Below are 17,237 nucleotides of genomic sequence, written 5' to 3' on the forward strand. Positions count from 1 at the left end.
GCTGCATGCAGCCCGCGAGTGCTGCTCCCCATCACAGGCTGGGAGACCATAAAAGTTTAATTGTGTAAGAGCGGATGGAATTCAGTTAGCCGGCTTTATGTGACAAACGGGCCCGTAATTCATTACCCAACTTTCCAGTAACGAGCTTCCACACGCTGAATTTCTGCTTACACTGAAACTTTCCAGATGTCCAAATTATGTCATAATTATAACAATTTTCAGTTATTGTAAACCTCTTTCCTCTCTCTGACTCTCTCCGGCAGATGAGCATGCACACTCTGGCATGCTATTTAAAGCAAGATCGTTAGCTGTCAGGATACCTTGGCCAATCCCGAACCCTCATCAACCCAATCAATCCCCAAGAACCGCTGAGCACAAAGGACCGAGGGGGAACCACTCAGCGCAGCGGCTCAGCTGCTCCAGCTTCCTTGGAAAGGCAGGGCTGGAGGAACAAACTTCCCGTGCATTCCTGACTTTCCCTTCCTGACCTCCAAGGTCACTTTTCAAGCCTATTTTTAGAGTGGCCTTTTAGTGCTACTTTCGTTTTTTTTTTTAGGAAGACACTAATTCAAACAATTATAATCCACTGGTGACTAAAAGCAGTGAATCCCTCCTGGGAGAGCAGGTAAACGCCATTCCTGAGTCAGAGAGATATTAATTGGCCCAGGATAAGGTATAGGATACCTGTAAAGAAATTTTTTGTTTATTTGCAGTAGATAAAGGAAGGCTGAGTGAGCCGCTCGCTGCTCGTCCTCTCCCTGAGCAATATCAGGAAAAGCAATTCCCTTCCTGGGCTCGCAGCAGGGCACACTCAGTATCCTGGGAGATTACATATAATGAGTTTTCAGACCTCAACACAACAGCTGGGATAGGAGAGAAAATGAGAAATCCTTATTATCAACAACTTCCTTCCTCCAATATTATCCTTAGTTGGTGTTTTGCAACAACAGCGTTGCTACTAAACACGTTAACAAAAACTAAGCCCAGACTTTTTAGCAGGAAGACTGCAAACCCAGCAGGAAGACAAAACCGATCATTCTCTCATGTGATCAGGACAAGGGTCTCTGGGTATGCTAGCAACAAGCAGAAAGAAAATATTTTTATTTCTCTAAGTAAAGAGAGTCTGAAGCCCATTTTTCCCCCTTTCAGGTCATTTTTGCAGGCAGCATCTGTAACAGACCCACGGGCTCCTGGCTCCCCGTCCCCAGGGCTGAGCAGCAGGTAACGCCATGAGCACAGCCATGCCTGGCAGCCACCTCCACGGCAAGATCAAGATGCGACTTCCTCATTCCAGTCCATTTTGCATATTTGGGCCTGTCACGACTAGTTGCAAGAACCTTTACCCTGAGAACAAACAACTAGGAAATGCCTCAAACTGCATTCCAGGCCTTGGGCCAAGGAGGCAATGGGCCCCCCATCTCCGCCGCGAGCACCCCGGGGCTGGGAGAGAGAGGGGTTAACCCAGAGGAATGCAGGAGCTGAGCCAAACTGCAACCCAGGAGCAACTGCATCCTCCTGCGGGGCTCCAGCACTCTGCAACAAGAGAACATCTGCCTGAACAAAAGCTCCCTGTGCGGGTGCGGGTCCCTCGCAGGCAGGAGCAGTGCCACAGACCCCGCCTGCTGCAGACAGGGTTTCAAAACTTCCCCTGGTGCTCTGGGGAGGCAGGCAGAGCCCGTCACCCGGACCCAGAGTGGATCCTCACATGGGTAGGAGACCCAGGACACGCACTTCTGCCCTTTATTCCAGACTTTCATATGCCGTTGGCATCAAGTCCCTTTCTGAATTGGTCACACTGGCAAAGGCATTCCGTGTTCCTTGACTCCACTGCCCTGTCCCCGTGTCTGTGTGCCAGGAACCCTTCAGCACCCACCCAAAACAAGTGTGACAGAGAAACACTGAGGCTGTGGCACCCCTAGAGCAGATACTCCAAACTCTGGCTGAGCAGGAGCTGCTGTCTCACCCCCTGGCCATCCCCAGGACCCGCTTCTGCACTGCAGGACACGGGCAGGTACCAACAGCCTGAAGACGGACTGCTGTCACCCTCGTCCCCTGCAGCTGTACCGCCTCGGCGCTGGCTGGGGGATGTGGGGGAGAGTGACGCTCGCACGATACCAACCAGTAGGAGTTGATGATTTTGCAGAAGGCCAGCTCGCAGCACATTTTCAGGTTGCTCTGATGTTCAGGAAGGTCTGAAGATGAACACTTACTGGGATCCACCTCACAATTTTCATCTGATTCGTACAGTGCCTTGATAAATTCCCCTGTAAAACAGACAGTCGGTGATGGGTTTTGGAGACATGAGAGACACAGCCTTCAAGCAATTCTGTTCATAAGCCCCCGTGCCTGAGCAGTGACCCTACGCCCCGTCACACTGGCTGACAGAAGCAGGGTACGAGAGCAGGGACGGTGGCTCCCAGGGCAGGCTGTGTCCCAGCCAGCTCTCAAGATCTCCGAGCGGACCCAGAAGCAGCCGGCACTGCCTCGGGAGCTCACAAACCAACACAGCACACCCTGCAGAGAGGCACCCGGGCTCCCGATGAGCACGTTTCACCCCTCTTCCCCAGTTGGCAGCTCTGCCTCCGTGGCTACGGGCTATTGCATCAGAACACCGCTGCCAAAACACCCGCTTCCTCAGCCTGCCCTGACCCCCCATCACACCAGTTCCAGAGACGCTCCCTTGGGCTAATCCAGTAGGAAGTATGCTGGCAAGTTCTGTAATTATTTGCAGGACGGCCTGCTACTGCAGACCATGCCCTGGCGCTGACAAGCCAGAGTGATTCACAGGAGAAATAGGTAATTAAAGGAAAGAAACAATTTACTTGGTTTATTTTGAGCTGAACATCATACAAAATTAAATTAAAATGTATCTCTGCGTTTCCCTGCACTCCTGTTTGCTGCCTGGCTGCTCCTCACCCTTGCGGATGCTCACGCTGTGGTCCTGCTCTGCCAGCCCCTCACCTCGTGCCACCTTCACCCCGGGTTCCGGGCACAGACCCCTGCCACCCCGCCTGGGGGCGCTCCCCACCGCCCCGACGCGTGTCTAGCGGCGGGCGACGGCGGTCGTCCATCCCAGTTAGCACACAGCAGCGGCTGGGGAGAGCGGGATAACGGGGATGGAGAGGCAGTGTTTAGCTAGGGACCTGCAGGGTTGGGTGATGTCCTGGGAGAAAGGCTGGCTTTGGTTTTCTCCTCGTTCCAGTTGGTTTGCTCATCTCCTAATTCCCGACTGTCTTGGATTTTCCCCATCCTCTTGTTTTTTGCCCACTCTAGCCTGCATTCCTCCCCTGTTGCCAAAACAGATTTTAATTACGTACTGGAGAGCCTCTCCAATGTCTTTTCAGCTCTGCCAGGGAGCTCTGGAGCCTCTCTGCTCGCCTGCAGGTGATGCCTGCTGTTATTATCCGGCCCTATTACTTGCTTGTGCTTCATGGTTTGAAGGAAAGCACTACGCTGTATTGTGCTACCGTGTGACACAGATGAATCATTTCCCTGATAAAAGGTGTACACAGAATCAGCGCCACGAACAGCCAGCAAGAACCGCAGGCTCCTCCTGTACTAGATGGAGCTGGCTTGGCAGCATTTGCATCGAGCCCTGAAAGGAGAATATTGCAAAATTCTCTGCCTTCATTAATCTCCTGGCTTTTGAGAAATTTTATAAGGTAATCTACTTACAGACTTGCCTTCAACCAGAAAGTATTACAAGGCATAAATAAATAATATTCCTTTTCCTGTTCTTGTGGGCTATTTGTTGGTTTGACTGAATTTGCTCAACGATCTCCCCCTCCTCAACTTTGTCATTATTGTTATTATCTTAATAAAGTATTTACGCTTCTTTGCTCCTTGTGAAAATTACACAAATCCACTGGTAGGAACCCAACATACTGAAAAATTAACAGCTCAGTAGAAACTCTGCCCACCCTGCTGCTGGGCTGTGGATCCGAGCCGGCCGCCTTTGGCTGAGGTTCAGACCTTCAAAGGCAGCCCCTCCCCATCCTCGTGCCGTGCTGGCTGCTCACAGCCACACAGCAACTCCTTCCTGACCTGCCCAGAAGCAGAAGCTCTAATTATTTTCATTTGCATCAAGAGAAATATTTTTGGAGCCATAAACATAGCCCGCACTTCAAAAAGAAAAAAAAAAAAAACACTAGGAGGGTTCCCAGCATGATCCGGGAGGCGACTCTCGTCACCGCGACTCGGGAAATTTCATCTGACTCCCCAGCACTGCGAGGAACCGGGGGAGCGTCTCTGGTGGGGGTGTGCAATCAGGGGAAGGATTCCATCAGCCGCCCTGACACTGCCAGCGCCCAGACAGAAGACTTGGCAGGCAGCACAATGCCTTCAAATATGAATTTGTTATCTCCTCTGAAAGCAGATTAAAGCGCTAACTCAGCGGTGACCTTCACCTGGGAGCAGAGAGCCGCCCACTGCGGCCACGGCTGTGCCCCAGGCTCAGACCCTGCTGCCAGAGAAACCCTCGGCAGGTACACGCTGGTGCCTCCGATGGCCATCAGGGCTCAGCTGATGGTCTCCACCACGCAGAGCACCCTGCAGCTTAGAGGAGGACCTCTCTGGGTGAGACATGCCAACCCTCTGTACGTACCTAAGGCATCTTGCAAGTATTTCTGCCCCACCAGCTTCAGGTATTCTTCAATTGCTTTGGTGGCCAGTGTATTCTCCCTGAAAATGAGATGCTCATTCTCACCACAGCGATCAACTTCAGACATCATCAGGTCAGTCAAGAAATCCTGGAAAGCAAAGGCCACGGTGGGTCACCAGGCAGTGACATAGCTTGGTCCAGCAGAGCAGGCAGCGTCCCCTTCCCCGGAGAGGTCTCACCTTGGTAAGGCACAAGAGGGAGCGGAGGTGCCGCGGCTGCTCCCGTGCGTGCACGCTGCGCTACGGCCGGCCCGACTTTTCTCCTCTTTCTCCAACCTCGCGGAGACAAGAGGAGAAATAAACCTCTGGAGAGTCACAACCTTTGCACCCCAAAAATGCATTCATTCCAGGCCTGCACCACACTCGCCCCTCCATCAGTGCCGGTTTTTGGTTAGGTCTCGTATCAGCCTCACAGTTTGTGGGTGAAATTATTTCCTCCACTGTTAATGTGGCTGCATTTGGTGCCCAACTGCACTGGCTGCAGAACACCGACACGGCACGAGCTGTGCCCCACAGTTAACAGCCGAGAATCAAGCCTGTAATATGCATCAAGATGCTCAAATGTCCTATTTCCTTGGTATTCATGGAAATAAACAGCCCTGCTACCGCACACATTTTGGGCACATTTTCGGTGTGATGTGCACACAACCGAACACCATGCAATTCTATAACCCTCTGTGCTGCCGAGCAATGGAAGGGGTGAGCAGGAGCAGACCGTGCGCTGCCGGCTGCCTGCACAGCACTCCGGGCTACCGACTTGCAAATTCTAACAGAAAAACAGCACTTCAGCCCCAGCTCCGTGTCTGCTTCAGCGACAGCATGATCTGATCAGAGAGGGTCACGTAGCTCCCCGTGCATTCTCCTGAAAATCCACTGCGTGGTGTAATATTTAGTGTGCTGCAGCTAACGTTAATGCAGGAGAAAAGCCATGCAGTTTTTAATGCTAATACATATTCAGCTTCTGTCCTCTGCACTGCTGATGGGAAAAGCAGCCCTGGGCCCCTGGTCTCCCTCCTCCCACCCAGCACCTCTCACCCGGTCCTGGGTGACAGAGGGACACAGGCTGCTGGCACCCGGTAAATCACACGCATTAAACCTCTCGCTGCTTCCCCATGCAGGAGACAGAGCAATGTTGACATACAAATTCCCTTCTACAACCAAGGGCACCTTTTTTAAACTGCCTTCCTCTAAAACAAAATAATCTGCCCAGTAATAACCTTTCACTAAGAAATTCTCCTTCATTTGTCACAACTGTACCAGGTGTAACCCACTCCCGGCAGGGGCAGCAGGAGCACCCCAGGTCCTGTCCCCGCCGTCCCCATGCCGAGTGCAGCTCCCAGAGCCCCCCCAGCGCTGTGGCCGTCACCCAGCCGGCTCCAGCCAGAGGGGACACTCGGGTCCCATTCCCCGCCAGCGGCTGGCCGGGAGATTTGCAAGGGAGGCACTTACGTCCCGTTCATTTTTCATATGGACACTTGTGCATTGGAAGTTTAATCAAGGTTCCACAACCATCTCCGCCTGAACCCAAGGGACCCAAATCATTTAATCCACAGGCCCTTCATTACTGTGCTTCCGTCCCAGAGAAAGGAAGATCCCGGCGGCAGACAGGTACGTCTCCCGTCTGAGAAGAGGGGAGGGGGGGAGGAAGGCTGGCATCTCTGCAACCCAAAGGCACCATCTCTCCCACCTTCCCATGAGACTGGGACCAACACACTGCCGTGACCTTCCCAGAAGAGCCTCCAAAAAAGCTAAAAGAGGAGCTTTGGAAAAACAAAAAGAAGTCACTTCCATTATTTCTTTAGCCAGAAGATCCCCTTCCTCAGATCCCGCTATGTCAGCAATGCTCCGGCAGCTGCAGAAGCAAAAATCCCTCCTGGAAGCAAAGCACATGCCTCCCCCCGCTATTTTCTCTCATTTTGCCCCTTTTATCAAGCTGGAACGAAACGTGAAACCCCCGCTCAAATCCCGTTAGCTGCTATCTGGGTAACTCTGTCACCTTTATCTTCCTGGGGCTCTCCCGGGGTACGTTTCAATTCCAAGCCACAGCTCAGGCTGACACAAGGTGCTGATTCTTAATTAGCAGCCGCTGACCTTGGCTTTGCTTGATTCTCTATCCTGTCACTTTCCCAACATACTAATTATCTCAGGAACACTGAGTTTTATAGCTTCTCTTAGCCAAGTGTTTGTTTCCCCCCCACCTTGTCAGCTGAGGACTGGCTGCCACGGGACGCGGGGCCACGCTGCGATGCACAACCCGACGGCGAGCCAGGGCTGCTGAGCGCTGGAAACCCAGGGGCCAAGCTTTAGCCAGCGATAATGTGAATTTTGATGATTTTAGCTGATCTACGGAATTCACTAGAATTTAAAACGAGGCAAAATTCCAGTGTGGGACTCAACACAAAGCCAGAGAAGATCCCCCTGAAACCTCTGCTGCGGCTGTTATCCCCTACGGAGCACCTGCAGCTCGACAGCTGGGAAAACAACGCCTTGTCTCCAAGGTGGAAAGGAAAGCTGCTGAAATCCCGAGGAGCTCCATTACGGCGCAGCCCCCAAAGCTGGGGTGTAACATGGCAGAATCCAGCCTTGTTACGGAGCGGGGGATGGAGGCGAGAGCCAGGACACCCAACAGCATCCCCCGGCCAGGGCTTCTCACCATCCCCGGCAGGTCCAGCCTCCCGGCGTTGCAGGAGGCACTTTGCCGGGCTGTACGAACCATCCCCGGGATGCATCAGGGACCAAAATACCCACAGCCAGCGTCCTTGAGCGAGTTCCTCTGCTGAGACCGCTTTCAGGAGCCCCGCGGAGCTCTGCTGGCCGCGGGAAAGGAGCCTCGGCCGTGGGTCAGTTCCCATGACATCCCGCAATTTCTGTCCCAGGGCCATCTTCCAGATCTTGCCTTCCCTCCACACAAAAAAGGCACTTCGGCTCTGGATCACACGTCTGGTATCTCTGCCTTAAGTACGCCAGCAGCCAGCACTCAGAAGACACAAATGGAATGCAAATACTTGTCGAATCCCTCCGGGGGCCTCACTCACCCACATACAAGGCTCTGAATAAAATGCAATAACTAAAGCCAATAAAACTCCCTGTTTCTGAGCAGCAGAGATCAGCAGGGGGTTGTTTTCAGTTACGGCCCTTGGCAATGGAAGAAAATAAGATGCTTTATTTCATTACATCGGAGTCGAGAGGGGAAGGAAAAGGTCTACAGTAGAAATTAAGGGCTGTGGCAGCGTTCTTCAGGCTCGCTCCCGTGTTTATTTTAAGGATATTTGCCTCAGACTGGACACAGCTGAACCTGTGCAACTTCAGTCACTGCACATACGCTGATAAAGAAGAGCAACTCATAAATAAATAAATTCAGAGCATGACAGCACAAGGCTGCACTGGTTTCCAGCACTTTTCAAATAAACCACGCATGAGCCCACAGCAGCCTGTGCTGTTCTAAGGCAGCTCCTCCAGGAACGCAGGCAGGAGCGTGGCTGCCAGCATGGCAGCCCTGTCCCCGCAGCAGGGACAGTCCTCAGCAGCACCGCAGGGCAGCCCATATCCCCACATCCGCAGCATCCTCCGGGGGCCGTGCCGGGAGCTGGCAGCCCCCGGGGTGTCACCCCAGCACCCGCTGTGCCCGCGGGGCAGCGCCGGCCCGAGCCTGGGTTTGCTCCACGCACCTCGCTCTGCCCCTCAAATATCTCCAGCCTGATCTACTTGTAGGGCAGCCTAAAAACATCTCTGTTTCCCCTGGGTCTTGCATCCGTTGAGCTTCAGACGCCGCTCGCCCTGCCCCACCTGGGTGAATTCATCCTCCTGTCTCAAACCACAACCAAACAGCATCTTCCTGCGGGTGAGGAAATGTCCCCTCACCCCTGCCTCATCCCTCACACGCGTGGCAATTAAGGACACCTGACTAAACAAGTCATCTCGCAGCAGGACTGTGAGAGGATCCCCCAAACCTTTCCCTGGGGAAGCTGTAAGGAGAATATGGAAATAGGGGTGATGCCCTGGGAATGAGGACGCTGCAGCCCTGCGCCGTGCCGTGCCACGTCCCCGCAGGTGGCCGCTCGGAGGCCGCTGCCCCGTGTCATCTGGCATCAGCATCAGCGCCGTACCCTGGGGGTGGCCTGGGTTTGAAAAAGCTCGTTGAAAAGGGAAGTCCACCGAGAGAAAAACCAACACTTGCTCAAGAAAACAATCCTGCGCTGCCCATGTCAATGGGGCCAAGGAAGCGGACTAATTGCAATGCTCAAACACAAAAAGTGGGAAGAAAAAGCTTCTTCGTGGGGAAGGAAGCTGGAGCGGAGAATACAGCTAATTCAGTCACGGCTCCGACCAGCAGCTGCCAGCCTGGACTGCCCGGAGCACCAGCACCCCCAGCCCCGCACATCCCACAGAGCTTGAAACTCGCAGTGCTCGCGCTTGCCATGCCGAGAAAGCCCAGCCCACCCTGCGAGGGGTCTGTCTGCATCAAGTGTCCCACTCCCGAAGGGCGCCAAGGTGCCAGTCCCTGTGCCCGGGGGGTGTCACTGGGCAGTGCCTGCCCCCTCCAGCTCCTCACCCAAGGCAGAGGAACGATGGAGCCAACAAGCGACACAGGTCTGGCAGGAAATATCCTGTCCGTGTCCAGGAAGGATTCTGCACCTCGCCATCCCAGGGAAGCTCCTCCAGCCCCAGCCACAGGGACGTGCCCACACACGTGGGGTGTCACTGAGCTGATGAGATCCGTGTCCCCGCAGACGCCGCTCGGGTCACGCACCCCGCTGGGCTGGAGCTGATTGTTCCCAATATCGTAACTGACTGATGGGCAGATTGACTTTGAAATAATAAGGTTCTCCACATCTCAAGCCTGATTAATAGGATTGACTTAACCTTAAGAGGATTGAATTGATAAAGGTAATAAGATTACTGCTTATTTCAAAGACTAGCCCAGAGTCCAGCTGGGCTTTTATGCAAAGGTGGAAAACACCAGGGGTTGGCAGGGCTGTAGGTTACAGGTGGAGGAGTGTCAGGACACACCGACGTGTCAGCGCTGCAGTGGCGGAGAACCGCGGGGCTCGACGGTGCTGAGCTGTGCAAGGAGAGCGGCAGAGGGGCAGCCGCTGCCTCTGGGGCAGCCGCTGAGAAACCAAAGACCCCAGCCCTCAACTCTTCACCACCACACAGTTCCTCGGAGGATCTGGGCTGGAAATCTCTCTGCCGGGAAACGCAGTGATGCTTGAAAAGCTCATCCTTGGTGCTTTTGGCATTTTCTAATTCTCCTTGGGAAACGGAGGTGCAGTGGCAATGCAAGGGTTAATACACAGGAATCTGAGTCCATCACCTTGCTCAGGGCAATAAGAAAACCTGAGTGACCGCCACCTCCCCGTGGGGACAGAGGGGCAGGATCCCCCACCTCACGCTGCCCCGACAGCCAGGAATACCCATCCCTGCAGCTGCCGCTCACCCCCTTTCCCCGTCCTCCACCCAGCCCACTGCCGTGTTTAGGGAGAGGGGGCAAAAACAGTGGGGGCGCTCATAAAACTGATTAAAAGCCTTATTAAGCCCAACTATGGCTGCTACAAAACATTATCAGAGAGATAAACTCTTTGTGGGGGAAATGATATGGCTGCTGCCCGTCTTGTCTGTCCTTGCTTCCCCGTCTCCGCAGCCAGCGCACGTCAGGGCGCGGTGCTCCCCCAAGGGACCGACCAAGCCCTGGTGCCACCAGCCTCCAAGCCCAGCTGTGCCAGGCATCTCCCAGTCCCCTCCCGAGCTGACCTGTCACTTTTAGGCAGTTCTGCACAATATTTGCAGGTTCTGCACTTAAAACTGGCACTGCCAGCGCAGCTCTGACCGAACACCCCGCGCTGCCAGGAGGGGGGATTCCAGCCGGCTCGCACGGGGGAGCAAATACATCTGCTGAGCCGAAGCAAATCCTTGCAGCATAAACAAACAGGCCCACATGTTTATCCTTCACTCCATTCACAACATAATAAATATTTATTTCAAGTGAGCAGCTGGTTAGTTAGAGCTTTGTCTAATGCTGGGTTTGATCTACCGACCGTTTGGACAAGAGAGGATTTTTTATATATTTATGGTCATGAACTGAGCTCCAGAAGCTGTAAGGCGGCCCTGAAACAAATCTAAGCATGGGAAATATTCTGGAAGCATCGAAAGGCCCAGTCGGTGTCGCTTTGGGAAGGATGCAGGCTGCCCGTCCGCAACCACATCACACAGGCCACATCAAGCCATGCTAATGGCAGGGGTGAGCACTCCCAGCACCACCAGGGCATGGCAACAGAAATACTTTTAATTATGACTATGTGCCTTTCGTCTATGGGTTGCAAAACGCATGAAAATAGTCAGGCACCTCTCCCCACCCTTACAGGTAACATTTTATCAGTGGTCTCACTGGGAGGATGGAAGCACATAATAATTCAAGGACAGATGCTGAGAGCCCATGTCTCTGTGTTCAGCCACAAATCTCTGTCCCTCTTACGGCACAGCGATGCCTCTTCCAGTCCATAAATAGAGACAGCAAAAAACCGCTTGCACTCAGAGAGCTGGTTTGGTGCTGGATGTTTGTCAGACTTTCCAACGGGCTGGGGCGGCTCCGGCAGCCGGGCCGTTTGCGCTCCTAACTTTATCAGAATGCCTTTCCCCCTCCTCTCCGCCTATTTGCCTTGGCTGCTCAGGGGTTTCCAGGCGTGCCCCGATGCGCACCAAGCCCTTGCGCAGCACTGCAGGGATGAAGCTCTTCCCTTTCCCAAACAGAGATCAAAGGAAGCACGGAGTTCAACTCCAGAGAGGACTCTCTGCTTTCATTCTCCACCTTTTAATCTATACGGCTATGAAGCCCAGGAAGAAGCAGATATTTAGGGAGAAAATTCATCTATAGCCCTTGTCCCCCTTCTGCGTGCAGCCATACGTGCTGTGCCTCTCTGGCAGCAGGCACTCGGGCAGTGCCGCTGGGTTTTATCAGCTTCAGAGAGTGACACCGGGCAGCTCAGTGCTGCAGAGGAGCCAAGCGGGGTGTCAAGGGGTAAGGATCGTCCTTCTGCGACTGCAGGGGGACGCTGGTGGCCCTGGCTGTGGCTGGCACGTGGCATCACCCGCGCAGCACCACATCACACCCCCCTGCACGGGAACCCTGCTGCGTGGCTCTGGGTGGACACATGTACCCAATCGGTCGTGCCTCATTAAGGGATTACACCATATTTACAGCAAATCGCTACAGGAAAACAGGGCCTGAAACAGTGCAAGAGCAATTAGCTGCTAACGAGTCTTCATAGATAATCTACCGGACACTTGTTTCTCACTCCAACTGTAATTGCTGCTTTAGTGTCAGCTACAGCAGCCAAGAGCCACAAAAACCCCTTTATCAGCAAAATAGATTAGTGGTTGCTGATTGCCACGTCCGCACTGCTCAGGGCTGGGGAGAGCTCTGGAGAGGTCGCTGGGAAGGCTCTTGGCAAGGCACAAGGACGGGGAACCCGCCCCTGGCCTGGGAAAGCTCTGGAGGGTCAGAGGAGGACAGAGGAGGAGGGGACACTGCCCCGTGGCCCCTGCACACCAGTGCCAGGAGCCATCGCTCCCGACGGGGCCGAGGTCCTCACCCAGCACAGCCTGGGACCCGACACCTCCTACCGCCTCAAGCCTCAGGCTGCAGCACGCCGGCTCCCCACGGGGACCTGTCCTCCTCCTCCCGGGCTCTGAACACCACTTCACACCCCGCTGTGCCCTCCTTCGGGATGCGGGTGTTTTACCTTCCCACTCGGTGTCGCCTCCGAACGAGGAGTGTTTGGTGCTGGGTGAGTCTGGGCTGAAGGAACTGTGTCCTCGGCACCAAAACCAGACGCAGTTCGGAGCCAGACCTGCCTCCCGGCGCGTGCCTTCCCCAACACACACAACCACCTACAGAGCCACCTTGCCTTCAAACAAAAGAAAAATGAAACTCTTTCCCCTGCAGACTGGCTGGGAAGAAAAAGTAAGAGACTGTTGTTTCTGTGTTGGAACTCCAGGGAGATGCTCAGAGCACTCCGAGGGGCCGGCCGGGCGATGCTCAGGAGAGCGAGAACACGGCGGTCAGACAGGGCATGGACTTGTCCTGCCCCGTCCTCCCTGGAGCTGCCGAGGGGCTGCCCCACGGAGGGCAGGGACCGCAGCACCAGCAGAGCCCCCGCGCAGACCAGGACCCGCCTGCCCCCTCCTGCGGCTGCGTCCCCTCCCTGGGCACCCACCTCACACGACCAAGGGCCAGTGTGTGCCATCCTCTCGCATTCGTCGGTTTTTTCCCTTTCTCCGCTCGTCCAGCTCCTCTGCAAAGGACGCACCAGCCCATTCCCATGCTCCACTTACTCCTGTTGCTCTGACAGCTCCCTAAATCCTGTGCTAATGCTGATGGCAGATGACAGGCAGGGAAAGCAGAAGCTCCATTTTAGGGGGAAATTCATCAAGCCTGTTTACTGTTTGCTGTGTCCCCTGTGTAGAGCCTCTGGGATCTCCAGCACTGATGCAAACACATGTCTAGAAACACACTTGCTCTCTCCAGAGCCCCCCTGGTACCGATGAGAAGAGGGAAAAGGCAGGAGCAGCGACAACAGCTCTCAGCCATGCCCGCACGTGATCCATGGTGCTCAGATCAGGGCGACACCTGAAGCCTTTTGCACCAGAACCGTGTAAGCCACGGACAGGGTCTTTCACGGCAATGTCATCCCACAAGAGCCCCGGCACTGGTGCCACCAGAGCGGCAGGGAAGGGCTGCAGAGCCCTGGGCGTGCAGGGAGGACCGGCACAGCAGAAAGCAGGGCCCTGCCCAGAAACCACACGCAGACGACGCCAAACCCCGGCACAAGGAGTGAGGATGGGGACACCTACGGTGCCCTCCTCGTGTAACCACAGAGCATTATTTCACATGCCATGAGCCACAAGCCACTCCTGTCCCCACTGAGGGTGACACAGCCAAGGGGACCGGGACTGCCATCCTTCCCTGCGCTCCTGGGGTCTGACACTGCCGCTGGGATCAGGAAGGCTTTAACTGAGCTATTTTCTCTGCCTCTGCAGTAACACGCCCACGGCCTCGCAATCCTCTCAGTGAGCTTTGCCTGCCTTGAACTAGATCAGGAGGCCAAGCCACTTCTCTGTTCGACAGATGGTAACTAAATCTAATCCACGAACCCCGCCAGGGTCCCGGCAGCAGTGGCAGCTGCGGAGGAAGCCGAGCCTCACGACTGCCCCTCAGGTGAGAGCTCACGTCTCTGCAGCGCTGGAAAAGCTTTAGAAATCTTGCTCTTCCCTGCAGAGTTCAGGGAGATGTTAACAGAGAAAAATGCTGATGATTTAATTCCCGCAGTCCTGGCACTGCCCACCATGGCGGTGACACGCTAGCTGGGGACGAAGGCTGTGACTCCATGCCCCGTGTGACGGGGACCTCAGGGCTTGCCGGTGCTCTCCAGCTCTGCTCACCCTGCCTGCACCCTCACAGACCCCAACCAGGAATAAATCCCACTCTCCGGCTCCTCCTGGCCTGCTTCTCCCCCAGACCCGCTGGGGGATTCCCAACCATGAAGGATGTTCAAAGTGGTGCACAAAAACTGACTTCCACCACTCGCAAGTTGGCCGGCACCAACCCCGCAAGGAGCACTGTCCTGGGAGCACCCCCGGCCCCCTGCACACCCCCACACCTCCCCTCCAAAAGCATCAGGCCAGACCCCACAGACTGAGCCGATTCAGAGACACGCGTGCCCGCAGGCGCGCTTTGCTCTGTAAGGCTGGAGGGGCTGTTCGCCCCCGCCATGCCAGGGGCTCTGCGCAGCAGGACGGCGCCGGGAGGGAGCAGAGCCAGGACCCTGCTGGGTTCCCAGAGGAATACCCAGCACACACAGGCTGCTTAGCTTAAGCCGGCATTGCTTACTTTTCATCCCTGAAAACCGCCTGTTGCTGACTTTCGCACTGGTGCTTGTTTATGAAGTAGAGGCTGGGCCCTGAGCCCCCAGAAGGAGAGAAAAATGACCCAGTCAGTGTCTTGTGGTCCCACCGACCCCTTCGCTAATTTAGCCATTCGCACTGCACATGCCACCAACTCGTTTGTAATTAAAAGCAAAATTAGAGTGTATTAATGATGGCTAGGCCTAAAACCCAACCGACGTAGTGATTTCCAACACAGGAGTCTGCTCCTGATGGACTCTGGTGGGGCGGTACAGGTGACGAGGGGTCTTACCTTGGCCTTGCCTGTACTCTGCAGGATGTGCACCAGTGCAGACGCCATCTCCTCTTTGTTCTTCACGCTCAGCGAGGGCTCCAGCACCGAGCACAGCACCATGTAATTGTTAGTGATGTACTCGGCAAACTCTTTGTACATCTCCATGGGAAGAATGCTCATACTCTGGTAGCGCGACTTGATGCGGATCATGGGCCCCGGGGACTTGCCCTTCCCGGGGTTGGGGCTGACCACGGGGTACCATTTCTCTACAAACTGCCGGCCCGTGACAGAACTGACGGGGATGTTCACTTGTCCAATGAAATTGGTCTTGTCCTTCTTTTTCTTCTTGTCAGTCTCTTTGTATAAGTGCACCGTAATGTTTTTGAGCGATGGGAGGTTATTAAATTCAAAGTGCTCCCCCCAAAATACATTATCAGTTTTCAATTTACAGGTAGTTCGTGCATAAAGAACGTCATCCAGGCATAATTCACACAAGTACTTTTTCTTAGCTGGCAGGTCCTTGGCTTCAATAATCCATAACTTTAACATATTCTCTACCCTTCTGCTGTTGTCCTGAAAAAAAGATGCAAAGAAAAAAAGGTCAATAAAAAAACCCAGAAAGCCAAGCACAACAAAACTGGAGACATGAGTTAATTATTTCGGATGTGCTAAATGAGCAGAGGCTTAATTACATTTTATTTTAAGGAAATACTGGCTCTCAAGAATGTGCATAATAACACTACTTATGTTAATTTTCCAAATATCACCATGCTCTCCATGTCTGTTGGTGCCAATTAATATAAGCAACAAGGAAGATAAAACCCCTCCAAATCATAAATGTCCCATTTGCCGTTCACCGCCAAGAGGGCCTCAAAACAAACTGAAAGAACCTCACGGATCATCAATGGCTTTTGCAAAACAGAAGCCACGTTACAGGTATCTCACAACCACCTCCCTTCTCGGTAGAGCTGCTTTACAGCACACTGGAGTGCACCGTCTTTACTGCAACAGAGGAGCACTACAGGGATCTGCACGCACACCCAGGGATCACCTCATCCACGGCTGGAACACAACCACCCCTGGCAGGGAAAGAAGCATTTACAAACCTCACGATGTTTTAGGGCAGAAGTCCAGAGCACCCAACTAAAACATGGAGAGGAATTATGGGAGACAGAGTGAGTCACACAGGAGAATCACCGCAACTCAGAAATAGAAATCTGGCTCGGGTATCTTTTAAACTCTAACGGAGAAAAGGATACTGGGGATCTTTAAGAGCTCCCCAGTGATGCTGACCTCATCCTGGAAGAACATCCAGGGACATTTGTTGCAGGAGTGACTTGAAAGATAAAGCACTGGGAGCTGAACCACTGCTTGGGATTCAGCAACAACCTCTTTTGTTTGGAAACCCCTCACTGAAACAGCAACCACGGCTTTGTCTGCTCAGCCCAGGAGCCTGGGCTGGAACCCTTCTGCTGGAAGGCCACAATGGGGTACTGTAGGTTCAGGAAGTACACGCAGGAACTACACAAGAACACTGAATTCCTGACAGAAATATCAACTCAGATACTGAGAGTTTATTGTCTGCGAACTCAAACGAAGATGGAAAGTTAGCCATCAGTTAATGGCATGTTTTGAGATGAGGGCACACTTCCAAATGAATTTCCACTGCACGCTGCATCTCAAAGCCATAGTGATGTGCCCAGCCCCAACTCACATTCCCGGGACTTTTCTCATGGTAAGTGTGACCACGTTAACCTTACGCAGCTCTTTCAGATCATCACTGCGGGCTGCTGCACTCGGAGAGCACCGGAGTCACTGAACTCCACGTGCAGGAACATGCTGCTGGAGGCAGAGGTCCACCTCTCCCCTCCGCTGCTCCCGTTCTGATACTGAAGGAAATCTTTTATAGTGGCATTTGGCACTGCGCTGGGAGCAGTAAACTCCGACACAGAGGGCTCCTTTAGCAACCCGCCATGCCTGCACCTAGCTCGTATGCACAGTTACACAGCTCTGATGCCAGGAGTGAATTCACAGCATCCCATCATTTGTGTCTTCTCTGATCAGCAGAAAAAGACTTGTTGATTGAGCTCATCAGTTGTGAAATCCTGCAGCTGATTAGTCCTGATCAATCTTGGCTAGCTAACTCCAGTGCAGAGAGGGAGAAGCAGCGGTAGGTTGTATTTTAGGATGTACTTAGTTTTAGTGGGCCGTGAAACCACGAATTGGGTGTCCCTGTGTTCTAGTGAAGGGAGAATTTGTTTCTGTAGATCCCGGAGGGGACGGCTTCAACACCTCAACTGACTGGAGAAGCAGCAACTTGCTGCCATGGGCATCTCAGTTTCTCCCTCACTAAAGCGAACACTGCAAGTACTACCAGCGTCAGGAAGCGTGATAGGTCAACTCT

The 17,237-nt window shown here is 53.8% G+C and overlaps 1 protein-coding gene across 14 annotated transcripts in view; it reads right to left on the reverse strand.

Moving 5' to 3' along the window:
- DAB2IP (DAB2 interacting protein) overlaps nt 1–17,237 on the reverse strand; it is a 202,085-nt gene that overhangs the window by 18,302 nt on the left and 166,546 nt on the right. For all 14 annotated transcript variants that reach the window (XM_063353368.1, XM_063353370.1, XM_063353373.1 and 11 more), the window contains 3 exons: nt 14,852–15,406; nt 4,604–4,748; nt 2,120–2,264 (listed from right to left, as the gene is read on the reverse strand). In XM_063353368.1, coding sequence (XP_063209438.1) covers nt 2,120–2,264; nt 4,604–4,748; nt 14,852–15,406 — 845 coding nt within the window. The remainder of the gene's footprint in view (nt 1–2,119; nt 2,265–4,603; nt 4,749–14,851; nt 15,407–17,237) is intronic.

This window comes from Chroicocephalus ridibundus, chromosome 15 (genome assembly GCF_963924245.1).
Source record: "Chroicocephalus ridibundus chromosome 15, bChrRid1.1, whole genome shotgun sequence".
Classification (NCBI taxonomy): Eukaryota; Metazoa; Chordata; class Aves; order Charadriiformes; family Laridae; genus Chroicocephalus; species Chroicocephalus ridibundus.